This window comes from Cherax quadricarinatus, chromosome 55 (assembly GCF_038502225.1).
Source record: "Cherax quadricarinatus isolate ZL_2023a chromosome 55, ASM3850222v1, whole genome shotgun sequence".
NCBI lineage: Eukaryota > Metazoa > Arthropoda > Malacostraca > Decapoda > Parastacidae > Cherax > Cherax quadricarinatus.
In genome coordinates, this window is record NC_091346.1 from 3,648,374 (window position 1) to 3,667,974 (window position 19,601).

At 43.6% G+C, this 19,601-nt stretch overlaps 1 protein-coding gene across 1 annotated transcript in view; it reads left to right on the plus strand.

Moving 5' to 3' along the window:
• Positions 1–2,347: 2,347 nt before the first annotated feature.
• Positions 2,348–19,601, plus strand: part of LOC128699006 (putative methyltransferase DDB_G0268948) — a gene marked incomplete at its 3' end in the record, with an annotated part of 108,342 nt that continues 91,088 nt past the window's right edge. The window contains 2 exon segments of the mRNA XM_070096786.1: positions 2,348–2,491; positions 5,398–5,530. Coding sequence (XP_069952887.1) covers positions 5,405–5,530 — 126 coding nt within the window.

The window sequence follows — 19,601 nt, forward strand, 5'->3', positions numbered from 1 at the left end:
GGTTTTGAACTCCTCGAGATATACGTATGAGGGTATAGGATGTCTCACCGTCATCTTAAGATTTAAGGTACCCTCCAGAAATCCTGCATAAGCTCCTTTCACACATTTTCCAGGTTGGGCTAGATGTAGTCCCATATCTTTCGAAAACACTTCTGATATCTGCTTCATCAGCCTCAGAAGGCACATTACGGAGCTTGACCCACGAATAACGTCTTGATACATCCGTCAACCTGACCCTCACTGCCGGTGTTACATTATGCTGACATCTTGGAAACGATCCACCAATGCCTCGTACACTTGAGCTGTTAGCATTTTCACGAATATTCTATAAACACCATTTAGTGCCACTCCATATAAATCCTCATCCCTGATGCTGTATGTCTCTCTTATAATTTTGGGCAATAACACCTCGGCTGATGTAGGCGTCAAAGCCCCACTAATGAGCTCAATGCCCACAGTATTCATTCTCCGGTGCACACCTAGTGCCATATTGTTTTCTGAGTAGCTCGTCTGGGTAAACAGTAGAGGGGTGCAAAGCACAACCGCATTCTACCTCATCCAGGCAGCAAAACGGGGATTCCCACCTGGGAATTTTTCGCATGCCTAACCCTTGGGCACGACCTACTTCCACATTGAACAAATGTGACACCACCTACGTCTGCTTCACCTCTCCTACCTACGGTATATAAGCTACTTCTCGGCACATACGCTGTATTCCATTCAAGATTGATGGACTGACCACATCGACTCAAGGCTGAGGGACTGATTATCTCATTCTTCTCCTGTTCTTCACGATTCTCCTTTGTATGGACTGATGAAGCCACTGTGTGGCGAAACGTTTCCTCAATATAGATACCCAAGAGTTGCACATGTGTCTAATTTATCAACGTGTCGGTTCTCTGAACCATTCATCTACACACACACACACACATATATATGCAATAAGATCACAGTAAACAGGTGATTTCAGAATATGCAAAACAACCACTCTGAAAGAATAGAGAAATTCCAAGTGCTTTCGTGACTACTCACATTATCAAGGAACTGTGAAAGTAAAGCATCCATGGAAGGTATACAAGGGGTCTGGCCAACACCTCATTATCCATCCAATTGATTTTCAAAAAGTTGAGAAAGTAGTATCAAGCAAGTCCATGGTCGACAGGAATATAATTGAATCTTGTTTCATAAAAAGCAGTTTTGACAATAATATGAATATTTCCTTTGGTTTATATAAATTAGATCCATTTATAATTAATAGAATTTGGGAAGAATTTAATAGTACACTGGACAAATAATAATTTTAAAAATTTTCTTGGGTAGAATAGTTTGTTGGTGGGTTGTGCAAAGGACCTGTCCAGTTGGGCCGGCGCGCGTCAGGCGTTTAACCGTTGTGGGATCTGATAGTGAGGTGTTGGCCAGACCCCTTATATACCTTCCTTGGATGCTTTACTTTCATAGTTCCTTGATAATGTGAGTAGTCACAAAAGAGCTTGGAATTTCTCTATTCTTTCAGAGTGGTTGTTTTGCACACACACACATAATATATATATATATATATATATATATATATATATATATATATATATATATATATATATATATATATATATATATATATATGCGCAAAACAACCACGGTGAAAGAATAGAGAAATTCCAAGCGCTTTCGTGACTACTCACATGTCAATGTGAGTAGTCACGAAAGCGCTTGGAATTTCACTACTCTTTCACAGTGGTTGTTTTGCATATTTTAAAATCACCTGTTTACTGTGATCTTATTGTGTGTGTGTGTGTATATATATATCTATATATATATATATATATATATATATATATATATATATATATATATATATATATATATATATATATATTTCATTTAACTACGGTGTGTTCCAAGACAGATGTCTCCTCCCTCCCACTTTTTTTTTCTTTTCTTTTACTAAATTACGTCTATTATTTGTTTCTGTAAAAGAGCGATGCTCTGACGAACATCGTACATGACCTTGGCTTCTCGACTCTGCATTTATTCAGATTTGTAAGCCTATTACGACATATACCTGGAGGTTTCGGGGGTCAACGCCCCCGCAGCTCGGTCTGAGACCAGGTCTCGTGGTGGATCAGGGTTTGATCAACCAGGCTGTTACTGCTGGCCGCACGCAAACTGACCTACGAATCACAGCCCGGCTGGTCAAGTACTGACTTCAGATGCCTGTCCAGCTCCTTGAAGACAGCCAGGGGTCTATTGGTAATCCCCCTTATGTACTGCAGATTTACATATATTTGTTAACCGTAGTGATACAACTTTTTTTTTCATTGAACAAGGGCACATACCACCCAGCCTCTGAGGTCAGCTGCAAAATTGAAATATATAACACCACAGCCTCACCAATGAGCTATGATGTACGAGATCTCCAGCTTGAAACCCAGGCACCGTGGCGCCCTCTTGCCAGACAAGCGTCAGTTGTAGTGCTCTACCTGTGCTGAGGAAGGTAGGTGTACTCACCTAATTATACTCACCTAATTGTGGCTGCAAGGGTCGAATCATAGCTCCTGGTCCCGCCTCTTTACTGCTCGCTACTAGGTCCTCTCTCTACCTGCTCCATGAGCTTTATCAAACCTCGTGTTAAAACTACGTATGGTTCCTGCCTCCACTACATCACTTGCCAGACTTACTTCCTGACAACTCTGTGACTGTAGAAATATATATATATATATATATATATATATATATATATATATATATATATATATATATATATATATATATATATATATATCTATATATGTCGTGCCGAATAGGTAAAACTGGCTAATTAGCAGGAACTCATTTAAAATTAAGTCCTTTCTAAAATTTTCTCTTATACGCTGAAAGATTTTTTTTTCATTTATGTTAATGTAAAAATTAATAATTTTTTACCAAAAGAACCTTAGAAAATTTACCTAACCTTATTTATAACACGCACAATTTAATTTAACCTAATCCAACTAAATATGTTTTAGATAAGTTTACAATAATTCAGTAATAAACAAACACAATGAAATATTTTTTTTGTTAGGTTCAGAATGATTTTTGTGAAATTATTGCATACACAAATTTTCGCTTGATTTATTCGGCAAGAGGAGCGTTGCTATTTAAACCAAAATCGCAAGTTTTATATATTCGGCACGACATTATATATAAAATTTTGAGGCAACAACCAGGCTGCTGCGTCACTGAAGACTGGTATCAGGCTATATATGCTTTTAAATTAGGTCTATAAGCGTTAATCCTGGGGCCTGAGTAAATGACCGATTAAAAAAAAAAATCAAGGATAGCCTTCGCCTGCATCCCCCTTAAAATGCGCTCAAGCTGGACTAAAAACCCACGTCAGGAGAAAATCATATTTTATCTGATAGATACACAGCACCACAAGCTGTAGAATAGTGAGGTAATGCTGACTCAGGATGAGTGACGCTTCTCAGCATTCTCGCTACCCGGGGTATAATTGTAATCCCCGTGATTACACAAGGTCACTACAATCATCGGGTAGCATAGCTTGGCACAATGTTGTGATGCACCGGTGTAAGGGATCGTGACAATTAAGTGTCTGGAGGTTATTCAGGCAAGCTGAATATAAGCAATAGTATAAACAAAACTGACTGTGGGTGCATGAAGCCGAGTACAGCTGACATGTGGATAAATGGTTCAGAGAACCAATAAGTTAATAAATTAGACACATGTGCAACATTTGGGTATCTTTATTGAGGAAACGTTTCGCCACACAGTAGCTTCATCAGTCCATACAAAGGAGAATGGTGAAGAACAGGAGAAGTTTGAGGTAATCAGTCCCTCAGCATTGAGTCGATGTAATCAGTCCATCAATCTTGAAAAGAATACAGTATATGTGCGAAGTGGCTTATATACTGTAGACAGGTGAGGTGAAGCAGTCGGAGGTGGTATCACACTTGACAAGTCCACACTTCACTAGTGTTGCACGTGTGTCTAATTTATCAGCTGATATGTGGTATAAAACACTCATTCAGCAAAATGAAACCTTTATTAGTGCGACATGTCATCTGAGATTTTATCAAGACCTTGATAAATTCTCGTGTAGGTGAAACGGTGGTTCTAATGGAGGTCTAATTCATTGTATGCTTTTTAACAGGACAACGGTAAGGTGAAGCAGTAAACTAGTAAAAATTTCTGCTATCATGTTGTAATTAAAGACACAACTGTATTATAGTAGTACGAGTACATGATTTATTATGCTAGGTTAGGTTAGGTAAGATTCGTCAGGAAACAGGACAAGCGTTTCCTGACGCGCGTCTTAGTCAGATGTTGACATGCTGCATTGTACACAAATAACCCGCACATAGAAGAGAGGAGCTTACGACGACGTTTCGGTCCGACTTGGACCATTTACAAAGTCACACTAACGAGAAGTGGAGCAGGACGGGTAACCCGTCCTGCTCCACTTATCGTTAGTGTGACTTTGTAAATGGTCCAAGTCTGACCGAAACGTCGTCGTAAGCTCCTCTCTTCTATGTGCGGGTTATTTGTGTATCGTTCCAGTCACGGTATTGTGCCTTTTTGTTATTTATGACATGCTGCATGAGATGAGTGTTGTGTGGGATGAGTGTTACGAACATGGGTACAAAAATAGAAGCTTTTTGTATCTGGTAGTACATCTAGTCTCTAGACAAGGGATAACCCAAGACAAACAGAAGAAGGTAGTTTTTAGTATCAGTAAGTTTCCTTCACCGAGATATTTACAGTATGTACAAAGTGAATATTATCAGCAGCATCATAATGAGCGAGGGAGCAAAAGTCAATCACTTTAGTTGGAATTACACTTCAAGACCTATCAACAGCTATGAGAGGCTTTCGATTAACTTTTTGTTGGTCACTTATCTCTTACAGTTTGTCAAGCTTAAGAAAAAACGTAATCAATAAAGCCTTGACGTTCTCATTCATAGTACTGAGACTAGGTACAATGTTAATTATGATCGATTCCTTGATCTTCCTCTGCTGTCTGCTGCTACATCCCAACATTCAAGTTAACTTTATGATTCGTTGTATTTATTTGTTGAACTACATTCACCAACATCTCAGTAAATAATTCTTCTTGATCAATGTTTCTGCTCCTTCAGACCTCATGATGTGGCTGTGTGCGCTACGATGTTGGACACTTGCATAATATCGCGCATTGTTCACATCATTTTCCTATGTTGGACGCGCCTGTTTTTCCTATGAATTCCTTATTGCATCCCTGGCAGGGGGTGATGAAACCACCAGCGGCGAAACGTCTCCTTCAATACATATTTTAACTGTGCGTATGTCTTATTCGCACAACCTGCACTAACATAACCACACTTATACATTTCCTTCATTCTTATGTCCTTATATGATGTACAGGGTTGTAATGATGGCACAACCAGTGGATATGGTGTTTGACGACCAGGAGATTGTGAAGTTATACAGGGAGTACCGTCCCACACCACCTGAGAACCTCATCTCTACAGTGGTAGACTTCGTCAAGGAGAAATCAGTAAGTGTTGAATACTCATAAGATAGAACATAAGGAAGGAGGAACATTGCAGCAGGTCTACTGGCCTGTACTTGGGAGGTCCTTGTCAAACCCAAGCCAACTAAAATATATTCGGAGAACCCATTATCAATGTTGCCCAAGAAGTAAGCGTTGATAAGCTTATTAACTCAAGTGCATGTCCCACTCATATTCAACCCCTCTCACTCATGTATTTATCTAATGTATTTATCATGTTTACTGAGGTGGTTCGGCAGATGTGAGGTTGCTATCCTGGATTGCTGGTTTACTGACATGGAGGGTAGAGTATGGCACAGATTCCATGCCGCATCTGCACTACTTGTGGTGCTGAGGTCCTCTTGGGCACGGAGGGGGATTTACAGCCCTTTTTGCCTCCTAGAAGCTATTCCTCCATGTTTCCCACCCTTTTTTTTTTCTTTTTTTTCCTAAAAAGCAAACAGAAAGAAGTGATCTAACCATGGAGTCCCAAATCCATGACCCTGCTCTCCCTGGGCCCCTTCTTGATACCACACCCCGTTCTGACCCTGCCTCGTTTTTTGACCACTCTTCAGACACTTCTAATGCCCCGTACCTCTTGCTGGTGCTGTTTCATCACCTGCTTCAGGTACTGGGGTCTCGACTGACTCCTTCGATATGCCTGACCTCCACTCTTCTTTGACTATGCTTCTGGCCTCTCCCTCTACGGTGGGGCAATTTTCGAATCGCCAGCTCGTCCCACATCGGACCAATTCTGGTCCTACTCTTAAACGCCCACGACAATTGCCTGATGACACTTCTCTTCCTTCTCGTTCTACTCAGAAAAGACCGACACGTCACACATTCCCTTTCCACGCCCAGTTTCGGAATGCACAATGGACTAAATTCTTTACTTTACGACCGACTTCCTCTACTGTCTATCTTTCCGACGATAATATTGGCAAGGCACTCCTATGCCACGTTGGTAGAGATATATCCTTTCATGCTCTCAAGAGCAGTACACACATCATCACAGTCTGGAATGCTAACCAAGCTCATGACCTTTCTCTTCTTTCAAATATCGAAACTATTCCTGTCACTATCGAAAAACATCATTCCCTCAATTCTTGTAGTGACACTGTCATTCTTCCCCATACCATTGTCCAACAGAATTTCCAGACATGGTGATGACATTCTAGAAAGCTGGAACTCCAAGACCTCCCAATCCTCAATGTAGACACTTATGTCCTTGATTAATTTTCAACTGCCGTGAACTCCCATCCTTTGTTTATATAGCAGGACATCGTTTACAAGTTCGAAAGGTGATCCCTACACCACAACAGTGTACAAATTACTGGCGTTTCGGTCAACCAGTGAAATATTGCAGGTCTATGGCCGAATGCCCAGTCTGTGGTACCGACAACCATTCCAATACATCTTGTAGTCTACCTCCCTCTTGCCTTAATTGTCATGAGGCTCACCCATCTTATTCTTTCCATTGCCTCAAAGAAGCAGAAGGTTTCCCCTATGCTATGGCAGTTTATCATCTATGCCTCCAAGGGAGACTACCCCATATTTCTTATTCTCGTGTATCTAAACGTCCCCCCACCTCTGGGGTCCCATCTTCTGCAGCCTCGTCTGGGGTTACACCTTCCATAGTCACTACTCTCTCTAATTCTTTTGCTGTCTTGGACTCAGAAGTCCCTACCTCAACACTTCAGTCTGTTCTCACTTTTTCATGTTCTCCACCACAAGTTCTGGTATCAACAAGACCTCGTACAACACCTCCTCCCAATCGCCTCTCTACTTCTCAGAAGTCCAAAATATCCCCATTGCTCAAATCACCTTTAACCTCTCCTTCCCTTCTTCTACCTCCACATTTTAACTTTCCAGTCTCTGTACCTGGTTCTTCACCTCTCATTGGCTCTGTTACAAGTGTGGAGGTCCACACTCCTCCTCGTACTGTACCTTCCTCCCCTGTCCCCTCTCCCCTCCCAAGTTTCTTCCTCTTCTGCCCCCTCCCAGGTTTCTTCCTCTTCTGCCCCCTCCCAGGTTTCTTCCTCTTCTGTCTCCTCCCACACTTCTCCAGTTCCCTCTACCCTTTCGTCCCCCCCCTACTTTGGTACAGTCCATTGCTGTCCCAATCTACACTCACCCTCCTCCTTCCATCTCCAATATTGTCCCCAATACGTCTTTGTCTTCCAAAACACTTGAAGCTATCTCAGAATATATTTACAGTAGAATATCTGCTGCCTCAGAGATAATCGGGGTGAGCTTCAGATGTTGCTCTCCCAGTTTTCCCCTGTTGGTGTTTGCTTACAAGAACCAAAATTACAGTCTGCTGTTATCCATCCCTTCTCAGGCTATGATTTATTGTATTCCTTGGATCCTTTTTCTGATGGAACCTTTAATGAAAATGCCTTTCTTATATGCACTGATGTTCCATACTGTCAGCTATTTGTTACTTCGCTGCATTGTACTGCAGCACATATCCACTTCAATAAGTGGTATACAATCTGTTCTTTGTATCTCTCTCCTCCTCAGGCATTATCTATCCTGGATGTTGCCTTTCATGCTTCGTCCTTACCACCACCACTTCTGTTACTTGGCGATTTTAATGCCCACCATTTCCTCTGGGGAGTGTCTCACTGTGACTCTCGTGGCATTCAGTTAGAGGCTTTTCTCGCTTCTCACCCACTCCATGTTTTAAATACGGGTACTCCCACCCATTTTAATCCTCGTACTCATACTCTCTCTTGCATCGATCTCTCGGTCTGCTCTTCCTCCACTGCACTAGACTTCAGCTGGTCTGTCCTCCCAGACTTACATGACAGCGATCATTTTCCAACCATTCTTACTTCTCCTTCACATTCACCACCTCTTTGTAGCCTATGCTAGCAATTTGATCGAGCAAATTGGAACCTTTACTAGCAACTAACTGCTTTTCATGAGGTTCCTTCTTCTATTGATGAGCTTTTACACCTCTTCTCGTCCTCAGTTTTAACCAGAGCTCCTCATTCTATACCCCAAACTTTGGGCAGGCATTCTCAGAAGTGCATGCCTTGCTGGTCTCCTGCTTTTGCTTGGGCAGTACGTTTGAAATACGCTGTGTGGGGCAGGTGCCAGTACAATAGAACCACAGAGAGACCTCTTGATTTTAAGCAGAAGCAAGCAGTTGCTTGCTGTGTCATCCGTGATGCTAAACGCAGTTGCTGGAGAGATTATGGTTCCACCATCACCTCTGTTTCCTCTAGGATTGCAGTCTTGAAAAAAGTATGGAAACTGAGTGATAAATACTCTCCCGACCTGGCTCCTGTTCTGCGGGTTGCAGTGTTGATATAGTAAACCCTCTTGATGATGCCATTGAAATTGGTAATCATCTGGTCCATATTTCTCAGGGGCTCCATTTATGCCCCTCGTTTCTTTCTTCAAAGTCTGCCAGAGAGTTAGCGCCCCTAGACTTTTCTTCTCTCAAAGAAGAATCTTATAATGTGCCTGTTATACTTCTGGAACTGGAGGCAACACTCTCAGCTTGCCGATCATCGGCAGCTGGGCCTGAAGGCATTCATATTCGGATGTTACAATATTTACATCAGGCAGCCCTTGCAGTCCTCTTACAACTCTTTAATCTTATTTGGTCACAAGGAGTTCTTACCCAGCTGTGGAAATCTGCCATTGTTCTCCCTTTTAGCAAACCGGATACTATGGGACGTGATGCCTCCCACTGTTGTCCCATTGCTCTTACCAGTGCAGTTTGCAAGGTGATGGAACGTCTGGTAAATCGGCATTTAATGTGGTATTTAGAGACATACACAAGTCTCCGCTAATCAATATGGCTTTCGTAAGGGCCGTTCTACCATTGACTCCTTACTACGCTTGGATACGTGTGTTCATAATGCCTTTGTGAATAACCACTCAGTTATTGCCATATTTTTTTTGACCTTGAGAAGGCATATGACACAACTTGGAGGTATAATATTTTTGCTCAAGCCCACTCCTTAGGCCTCCGAGGCAATCTATCATCCTTCCTTAAGTACTTCTTAACTGAGAGACATTTTTGTGTTCGGGTTAATAATGTGTTCTCCCCGGACTTTGTCCAAGCTGAAGGTGTCCCCCAGGGATGTGTTCTCAGCACAACACTTGACTTGCTATAAATGATTTGGCCTCTCTTCCATCCAATATTTGGTCATCACTCTATGTTGATGACTTCGCTATAGCTCGTGCAGGCGCTGTCACCTCATTGCAGTTTCTCTCCAGCATGCAATCAACCGTGTTTCGAACTGGGCCACCATGCATGGGTTTAATTTTCCAGTACTAAAGCTCGCCAAATTACTTTCACTAGATGTTCCATCATCTCTGATCATCCATTGCATTTCTGTGGCTCATGTATCCCAGAACGTGATAAGGTCAGGTTTCTAGGCCTTCTGTTTGACCGTAGGTTATCCTGGAAACCTCACACTACCTCTCTGAAAGCAACTTGTCATAGCCGGGTGAACCTTCTTAAAACCCTCGCTCATCTTTCAAGGAGGGATGATCTTAGAACTTTCCTTCGCCTATTTTCAGCCTTAAATTTATCGAAGCTCGATTATGGTGTCGAGATTTATTCGGCGACCTCTCCTGCTACTCTCTCTAGCCTTAATCCCATCCATCACCAGGGATTACGTTTATGCCTTGGTGCTTTTCGCTCTTCACCTGTTGTCTCTCTCTATGCAGAAGCAAATATTCCATCCTTGTCCGATCGTCGTGATGCCCATTGTGTTCGCTATTATGTTCACTCTCACGATCTCCACAATCCTTCCATATATAGAGTAGTCACTGATGTTAGTAGACATTATTTGTTTGTCGCCCCTGTTTACTCTGTCCCTTTTCTCTTCACCTACATTCGCCCTTGTCTTCCCTTCAGTTACCACCTTTCTATATTCATGTGGCATCTCACTTTTCCCTACCCCCTTGGGAAGTTCCAGCTGTTCGTGTCTGTTCTTTCTCACTGCCATGCAGGAAAGCCCAACTGCAAATGGTAGCCCCTAGCTCTCTTTTTCTTGACCACTTCTGCTCTCATTCTCATGCCATCGCAGTGTACACAGATGGTTCTAAGTCTTCTGACGGCGTCGGATACACAGCAGTGTCCTGCGAGGGCATTTACTATCCTCGGCCAGCATTTTTACCGCTGAATTGTATGCCATTCTTGCAGCACTTATCCGTATTGCATCTATGCCTGTGTCACCGTTTATGGTTGTTTCAGACTCCCTTAGTGTTTTACAGGCTATACGAAAATTTGATACACCTCACCCCTTAGTTCTCCGTATCCAACTTTGGTTACACTGTATCTCTACCAAGCACAAAGATATTGTTTTTTGTTGGGTCCCTGGTCATGTTGACATACAGGGCAATGAACAGCCAGACACTGCTGTGTGGTCAGCAGTACAAGACCTCCCAGTTTCATATAGAGGTGATAAATTAGACACATGTGCAACTCCTGGGTATCTTTATTGAGGAAACGTTTCGCCACACAGTGGCTTCATCAGTCCATACAAAAGAGAATGGTGAAGAACAGGAGGAGTTTGAGGTAATCAGTCCTTCAACCTTGAGTCGATGTGGTCAGTCCATCAATCTTGAAAATAATACAGCATATCTATGGAGAAGTAGTTTATATACCGTAGACAGGAGAGGTGCAGCAGTCATAGGTGGTGTCACATTTGACCAATGTGGAAGTAGGTCATGCCCAAGGGTTAGGCAAGTGAAGAATTCCCAAGTATTAAGATCCCAAGAAGTTGCAGCATCAGAAAGGATTGTAGATGAATGGTAATTGCTACCCACCTTCGCACCCATTGGCAATAACGCTGGTCTGATCTGCTCCATAACAAACTTCGTTCTATTAAACCGACTATAGGTTACTGGCCGTCTTTTTGTCATCAATGTTGAGGTTGGGAGACTACTCTCTCCCGTCTTTGCATGAGCCATCCTCGTCTTACTCACGGGTATCTCATGGAGAGGCGCCCTGTTCCACTCTGTGAGAAGTGTCGGGTTCCAGTATCTGTTAGCCACATTCTGTTGGACTGCCCACTCTATCAACGAGCACGCAGAATTTACTTCCAACGTCTCTGCTCTGCTGCTTTTTCTTTACCTTCCTTTCTTGCCGATGGATGCTCCTTTAATCCAGACTCTCTCACTGACTTTTTGACAGCAACTGATTTACTCTACAAACTCTGATGATGATACCTTTAGCACTCCCCTCAGCCCTTTCTACCTCTACCCCTCTACCCCTGCACTATCCACTGCCCCCCTGTACTCCATAACCTACTAATCATCTCTCTCCCTCTTGCTACCCGATACCCTCACATCCTTCCCTGCCCTGCAGCGCTGTATAGCCCTTGTGGTTTAACGCGTCTTTTTTGTTATAATAATAATACTGGTATGTGACTTCTTAATAAATTACTGTACATTCTAGCCATGATAACATTGCTTTTAAACATCAAATCCTGTTAACAGTAAAATTCTTTTCAGTGTTACTTCTTACATCGCAGATATCTATAAGATAAAGAAGACTATGTAATCACGATATTATCAGATGCGCCCTAAGTGCTGAGCAGATAAGCGTCGCCATGAGAGAAAGGGAGAGCAATAACAGGACAAGAATGAGATTATATTGAACAGCGAGGTTGGTCTAGCTTCTGTATCACACTGACCTAGCTTTTGTACTACACTGATCTAGCTTCTACATTACACTGACATAGCTTGTGTATTACACTGACATAGGTTTTGTATTACTGACCTAGCTTTCTATACCCCAAACTTTGGGGTATAGAATGAGAAGCTGTGGTTAAAATTGAGGTCGAGAAGAGGTGTAAAAGCTCATCAATAGAAGAAGGAACCTCATGAGAAGCAGTTAGTTGCTAGTAAACGTTCCAATTTGCTCGATCAAATTGCTGGCGTAGGCTACAAAGAGGTGGTGAATGTGAAGGAGAAGTAAGAATGGTTGGAAAATGATCGCTGTCATGTAAGTCTGGGAGGACAGACCAGCTGAAGTCTAGTGCAGTGGAGGAAGAGCAAGCAGAGAGATCGATGCAAGAGAGAGTATGAGTACGAGGATTAAAATGGGTGGGAGTACCCGTATTTAAAACATGGAGTGGGTGAGAAGCGAGAAAAGCCTCTAACTGAATGCCACGAGAGTCACAGTGAGACACTCCCCAGAGGAAATGGTGGGCATTAAAATCGCCAAGTAACAGAAGTGGTGGCAGTAAGGACGAAGCATGAAAGGCAACATCCAGGATAGATAATGCCCGAGGAGGAGAGAGATACAAAGAACAGATTGTATACCACTTATTGAAGTGGATATGTGCTGCAGTGCAATGCAGCGAAGTATGAACAAATAGCTGACAGTACGGAACATCAGTGCATATAAGAAAGGCATTTTCATTAAAGGTTCCATCAGAAAAAGGATCCAAAGAATACAATAAATCATAGCCTGAGATGGGATGGATAACAGCGGACTGTAATTTTGGTTCTTGTAAGCAAACACCAACAGGGGAAAACCGGGAGAGCAACATCTGAAGCTCACCCCGATTATCTCTGAGGCAGCAGATATTCTACTGTAAGTATATTCTGAGATGGCATCAAGTGTTTTGGAAGACAAAGACGCTGTATTGGGGACAATATTGGAGATGGAAGGAGGAGGGTGAGTGTAGATTGGGACAGCAATGGACTGTGCCAGTTCATTGCTGTCCCAAGGGTAGAGGGAACTGGAGAAGTGTGGGAGGAGACAGAAGAGGAAGAAACTTGGGAGGGGACAGGGGAGGAAGGTACAGTACGAGGAGGAGTGTGGACTTCCACACTTGTAACAGAGCCAATGAGAGGTGAAGAACCAGGTACAGAGACTGGAAAGGTAAAATGTGGAGGTAGAAGAAGGGAAGGAGAGGTTAAAGGAGATTTGGGCAATGGGGATATTTTGGACTTCTCAGAAGTAGAGGGGCGATTGGGAGGAGGTGTTGTACGAGGTCTTGTCGATACCAGAACTTGTGGGGGGGGAACATGAAAAAGTGAGAACAGACTGAAGTGTTGAGGTAGGGACTTCTGAGTCCAAGACAGCAAACGAATTAGAGAGAATAGTGACTATGGAAGGTGTAACCCCAGACGAGGCTGCAGAAGATGGGACCCCAGAGGTGGGGGGACGTTTAGATACACGAGAATGAGAAATATGGGGTAGTTTCCCTTGGAGGCATAGATGAGAAACTGCCATAGCATAGGGAAAACCTTCTGCTTCTTTGAGGCAATGAATTTCTCACTCATTTAAGTAAACTTGGCAATGGCAAGAATAAGATGGGTGAGCCTCAAGACAATTAAAGCAAGAGGGAGGTAGACTACAAGATGTATTGGAATGGTTGTCGGTACCACGGACTGGGCATTTGGCCATAGACCTGCAATATTTCGCTGGTTGACCAAAATGCCAGCAATTTGTACACTGTTGTGGTGTAGGGATCACCTTTCGAACTTGTAAACGATGTCCTGCTATATAAACAAAGGATGGGAGTTAATGGCAGTTGAAAATTAATCGAGCTACATTGCAAGGGTATCGTCTCCGCGCATGGGCAGGAAGGACGTAAGTGTCTACTTTGAGGATTGGGAGGTCTTGGAGTTCCAGCTTTCTAGAATGTCATCACCATGTCTGGAAATTCTGTTGGACAATGGTATGGGGCAGAATGACAGTGTCACTACAAGAATTGAGGGAATGATGTTTTTCGATAGTGACAGGAATAGTTTCGATATTTGAAAGAAGAGAAAGGTCATGAGCTTGGTTAGCATTCCAGACTGTGATGATGCGTGTACTACTCTTGAGAGCATGAAAGGATATATCTCTGCCAACATGGCATAGGAGTGCCTTGCAAATACTATGGTCGGAAAGATAGACAGTAGAGGAAGTCAGTCGTAAAGAATTTAGTCCATTGTGCATTCCGAAACTGGGCGTGGAAAGGGAATGTGTGACGTGTCGGTCTTTTCTGAGTAGAACGAGAAGGAAGAGAAGAAGCATCATCAGGCAATTGTCGTGGGCGTTTAGGAGTGGGACCGGAATTGGTCCGATGTGGGACGAGCTGGCGATTCGAAAATTGCCCCACCGTAGAGGGAGAGGCCAGAAGCATAGTCAAAGTAGAGTGGAGGTCAGACGTATCGAAGGAGTCAGTCAAGACCCCAGTACCTGAAGCAGGTGATGAAATAACACCAGCAAGAGGTACAGGGGCATTAGAAGTGTCTGAAGAGGGGTCAAAAGATGAGGCAGGGTCAGAACGGGGTGTGGTATCAAGAAGGGGCCCAGGGAGAGCAGGGTCATGGATTTGGGACTCCATGGTTAGATCACTTCTTTCCGTTTGCTTTTTAGAAAAAAAAAAAGGGAGGGAACATGGAGGAATAGCTTCTAGGAGGCAAAAAGGGCTGTAAATCTCCCTCCGTGCCCAAGAGGACCTCAGCACCACAAGTAGTGCAGATGCGGCATGGAATCTGTGCTATACTCTACCCTCCATGCCAGTAAACCAGCAATCCAGGATAGCAACCTCACATCTACCGAACCACCTCAGTGAGCAGAAGAGAGGGTGACCGGACACCTGCCACAAAGCATACCTCCTTTGGCTATCTCCCCCTGGAATCCGACAGGCAGCCTCCAGAGATACACTCGTCACCCAAAAGACACCCAAAGGCACCCCCCGGGAGACCGGAGAGGGATCGGGACATCCTCTCCTCGGGTGATCCACATTCCACGGCAAACTACACCACCGCCAAGGACCTCGACAGAATAGGATGGACCCCAGTACCCTTCCCCCTACCTAGGAACTAGATTGCCTGTTGGAAGAATCCCAAAGGCTGAAAAGAGGAAGGGAATAGGGAAGGGATGGAGAGGAGGAGGAGGAAAGGGAAAAAGGGAGGATAGGGTAGGGGGGATTGGGGGTAATTATTTTCGGTCTGAGGAAGGAGACCAAAAGATCTAATTCTTCAGACCAAGAGCCTCTTCACCACTCCAAGGAGCCTCCCCTCCCTCTTGAAAAGCCACATTCCAGTAGCTAGGGCGACAAATGTGATTCATTTGGTATGTCCTAAATTTGCTGAATGTTAATGATTAGTTTAAGTTTGCCCTTCAACATGGATTAAGAACATATGGACGAACACTACAGCAGGCCTACTGGTCCATACTAAGGCCATTAGGCCTGCTGTAGTGTCAGTATTTCACGTCCTGTAGGAAATTAGGAGGATATAAGAAATATAATAAAAAATAAAAACCTTTTAAAAGTCGAGTTATCCCAGAATGTTGACTTACACTAATACAGACATATATACTGCAGATTTACGTATATTTGTTAACCGTAGTGATATAACTTTTTTTTTTCATTGATCAAGGGCACATATCACCCAGGCTCTGAAGTCAGCTGCAGAATTGAAATATATAACACCGATACCCTCACCAATGAACATAAGAACATAAGTTGTGCAAGAAAGGTATAAAATACCGACAATATGAAAGTTAAGACACATGTGCAACATCTGGATATCTTTATTGTAGACGTTTCGCCATCCAGTGGCTTTATCAATACAGATTCTAGGACATAATAGGAAGACAGTAGAACTATATACAAAAGATGAGGTAATCAGTCCCTCGGCCTTGGAGTTAGTGTTCACAGCATCGTGGTGGAGGAGAATCTGGAGCAAAGGCAAGAAGACTGGCGTTTATATAGGCGTCAGTGGAAGGGACGGGCAGCAGACGAGGGCAGTCACTGGTAGGCGGGATTCCCCAGTGGAAGTAGGTCCTTCCCAAAGAGATGGGTTAGTTGCAGCAGCCGTGAAGAAGGTCTTGTAGATGTCCTCTGAACCAAGATTCCATGATGTTGCAGTGTCTGACAAGTTGTGCAAGAAAGGTATAAAATACCGACAATATGAAAGTTAAGACACATGTGCAACATCATGGAATCTTTATTCAGAAGGACATCTACAAGACCTTCTTCACGGCTGCTGCAACTAACCCATCTCTTTGGAAGGACCTACTTCCACTGGGGAATCCCGCCTACCAGTGACTGCCCTCGTCTGCTGCCCGTCCCATTCACTGACGCCTATAAAAAGCGCCAGTCTTCTTGCCTTTGCTCCAGACTCTCCTCCACCACGATGCTGTGAACACTAACTCCAAGGCCGAGGGACTGATTACCTCATCTTTTGTATATAGTTCTACTGTCTTCCTATTATGTCCTAGAATCTGTATTGATAAAGCCACTGGATGGCGAAACGTCTACTACAATAAAGATATCCAGATGTTGCACATGTGTCTTAACTTTCATATTGTCGGTATTTTATACCTTTCTTGCACAACTTGTCAGACACTGCAACATCATGGAATCTTGGTTCAGAGGACATCTACAAGACCTTCTTCACGGCTGCTGCAACTAACCCATCTCTTTGGAAGGACCTACTTCCACTGGGGAATCCCGCCTACCAGTGACTGCCCTCGTCTGCTGCCCGTCCCATTCACTGACGCCTATAAAAAGCGCCAGTCTTCTTGCCTTTGCTCCAGACTCTCCTCCACCACGATGCTGTGAACACTAACTCCAAGGCCGAGGGACTGATTACCTCATCTTTTGTATATAGTTCTACTGTCTTCCTATTATGTCCTAGAATCTGTATTGATAAAGCCACTGGATGGCGAAACGTCTACTACAATAAAGATATCCAGATGTTGCACATGTGTCTTAACTTTCATATTGTCGGTATTTTATACCTTTCTTGCACAACTTGTCAGACACTGCAACATCATGGAATCTTGGTTCAGAGGACATCTACAAGACCTTCTTCACGGCTGCTGCAACTAACCCATCTCTTTGGGAAGGACCTACTTCCACTGAGGAATCCCGCCTACCAGTGACTGCCCTCGTCTGCTGCCCGTCCCTTCCACTGACGCCTATATAAACGCCAGTCTTCTTGCCTTTGCTCCAGATTCTCCTCCACCACGATGCTGTGAACACTAACTCCAAGGCCGAGGGACTGATTACCTCATCTTTTGTATATAGTTCTACTGTCTTCCTATTATGTCCTAGAATCTGTATTGATAAAGCCACTGGATGGCGAAACGTCTACTACAATAAAGATATCCAGATGTTGCACATGTGTCTTAACTTTCATATTGTCGGTATTTTATACCTTTCTTGCACAACTTGTCAGACACTGCAACATCATGGAATCTTGGTTCAGAGGACATCTACAAGACCTTCTTCACGGCTGCTGCAACTAACCCATCTCTTTGGGAAGGACCTACTTCCACTGGGGAATCCCGCCTACCAGTGACTGCCCTCGTCTGCTGCCCGTCCCTTCCACTGACGCCTATATAAACGCCAGTCTTCTTGCCTTTGCTCCAGATTCTCCTCCACCACGATGCTGTGAACACTAACTCCAAGGCCGAGGGACTGATTACCTCATCTTTTGTATATAGTTCTACTGTCTTCCTATTATGTCCTAGAATCTGTATTGATAAAGCCACTGGATGGCGAAACGTCTACAATAAAGATATCCAGATGTTGCACATGTGTCTTAACTTTCATATTGTCGGTATTTTATACCTTTCTTGCACAACTTGTCAGACACTGCAACATCATGGAATCTTGGTTCAGAGGACATCTACAAGACCTTCTTCACGGCTGCTGCAACTAACCCATCTCTTTGGGAAGGACCTACTTCCACTGGGGAATCCCGCCTACCAGTGACTGCCCTCGTCTGCTGCCCGTCCCTTCCACTGACGCCTATATAAACGCCAGTCTTCTTGCCTTTGCTCCAGATTCTTCTCCACCACGATGCTGTGAACACTAACTCCAAGGCCGAGGGACTGATTACCTCATCTTTTGTATATAGTTCTACTGTCTTCCTATTATGTCCTAGAATCTGTATTGATAAAGCCACTGGATGGCGAAACGTCTACAATAAAGATATCCAGATGTTGCACATGTGTCTTAACTTTCATATTGTCGGTATTTTATACCTTTCTTGCACAACTTGTCAGACACTGCAACATCATGGAATCTTGGTTCAGAGGACATCTACAAGACCTTCTTCACGGCTGCTGCAACTAACCCATCTCTTTGGGAAGGACCTACTTCCACTGGGGAATCCCGCCTACCAGTGACTGCCCTCGTCTGCTGCCCATCCCTTCCACTGACGCCTATATAAACGCGTCTTCTTGCCTTTGCTTCAGACTCTCCTCCACCACGATGCTGTGAACACTAACTCCAAGTTGTGATGAATGGTTTGAAAAACCGACAAGTTGAAGATTGAGACACTTATGCAGCATATGGGAATCTTTATTCAGGAAACGTTTCACCACACAGTGGCTTCATCAGTCCAATACAAAGAGGAAGGCGTAAGGAGAGGAGGAGAATGAGGTAATCAGTCCCTCAACCTGGAGTCGATGTGTTCAGTCCATCAATCTTGTAGAATGTACAGCATAGGGTCGTAGACGTGGCTAATATACTGTAGTGAGGTGACGTGAAGCAGGTGGAGGCGGGGTCATAGTGGTAACATCCACTAGTCGAAGTAGGTCTTCGTCCAAAGGTTGAACATGTGTCTTACCTAACAATCTGTCGGTATTTTATACCATTTTAATGTTCATTCTGTCAGACACTGCAACACAAGGGTATCTTGGTACAGACCATCAACTTCGACAACCTCTACTAGTGAGAACGGCTGGGTTTGAGAGGGACCTGCCCTCCCAAAGCAACCTACGTCTCACCTCCTGGCACTATATAAAGCCCCATTCTGTCACTTCAACTTCATATTGTTTCAGACAACGGAACAATGCTCTTCTCCAGACTGAGGGACTGACCACCTCAAAACTTTAAGGGTGATGGACTGATTACATCGTCTTCAAGTATCTTCTGCTTCTATCAACTTTTCTGTACTCGACTGAAGAAGCCTACTGTGTAGGCGAAACGTTTCGAAATAAAGATACCTAACTGTTGCATATGTGTCTTACCTAACAATCTGTCGGTATTTTATACCATTTTAATGTTCATTCCCATATGCTGCATAAGTGTCTCAATCTTCAACTTGTCGGTTTTTCAAACCATTCATCACAACTGTCAGA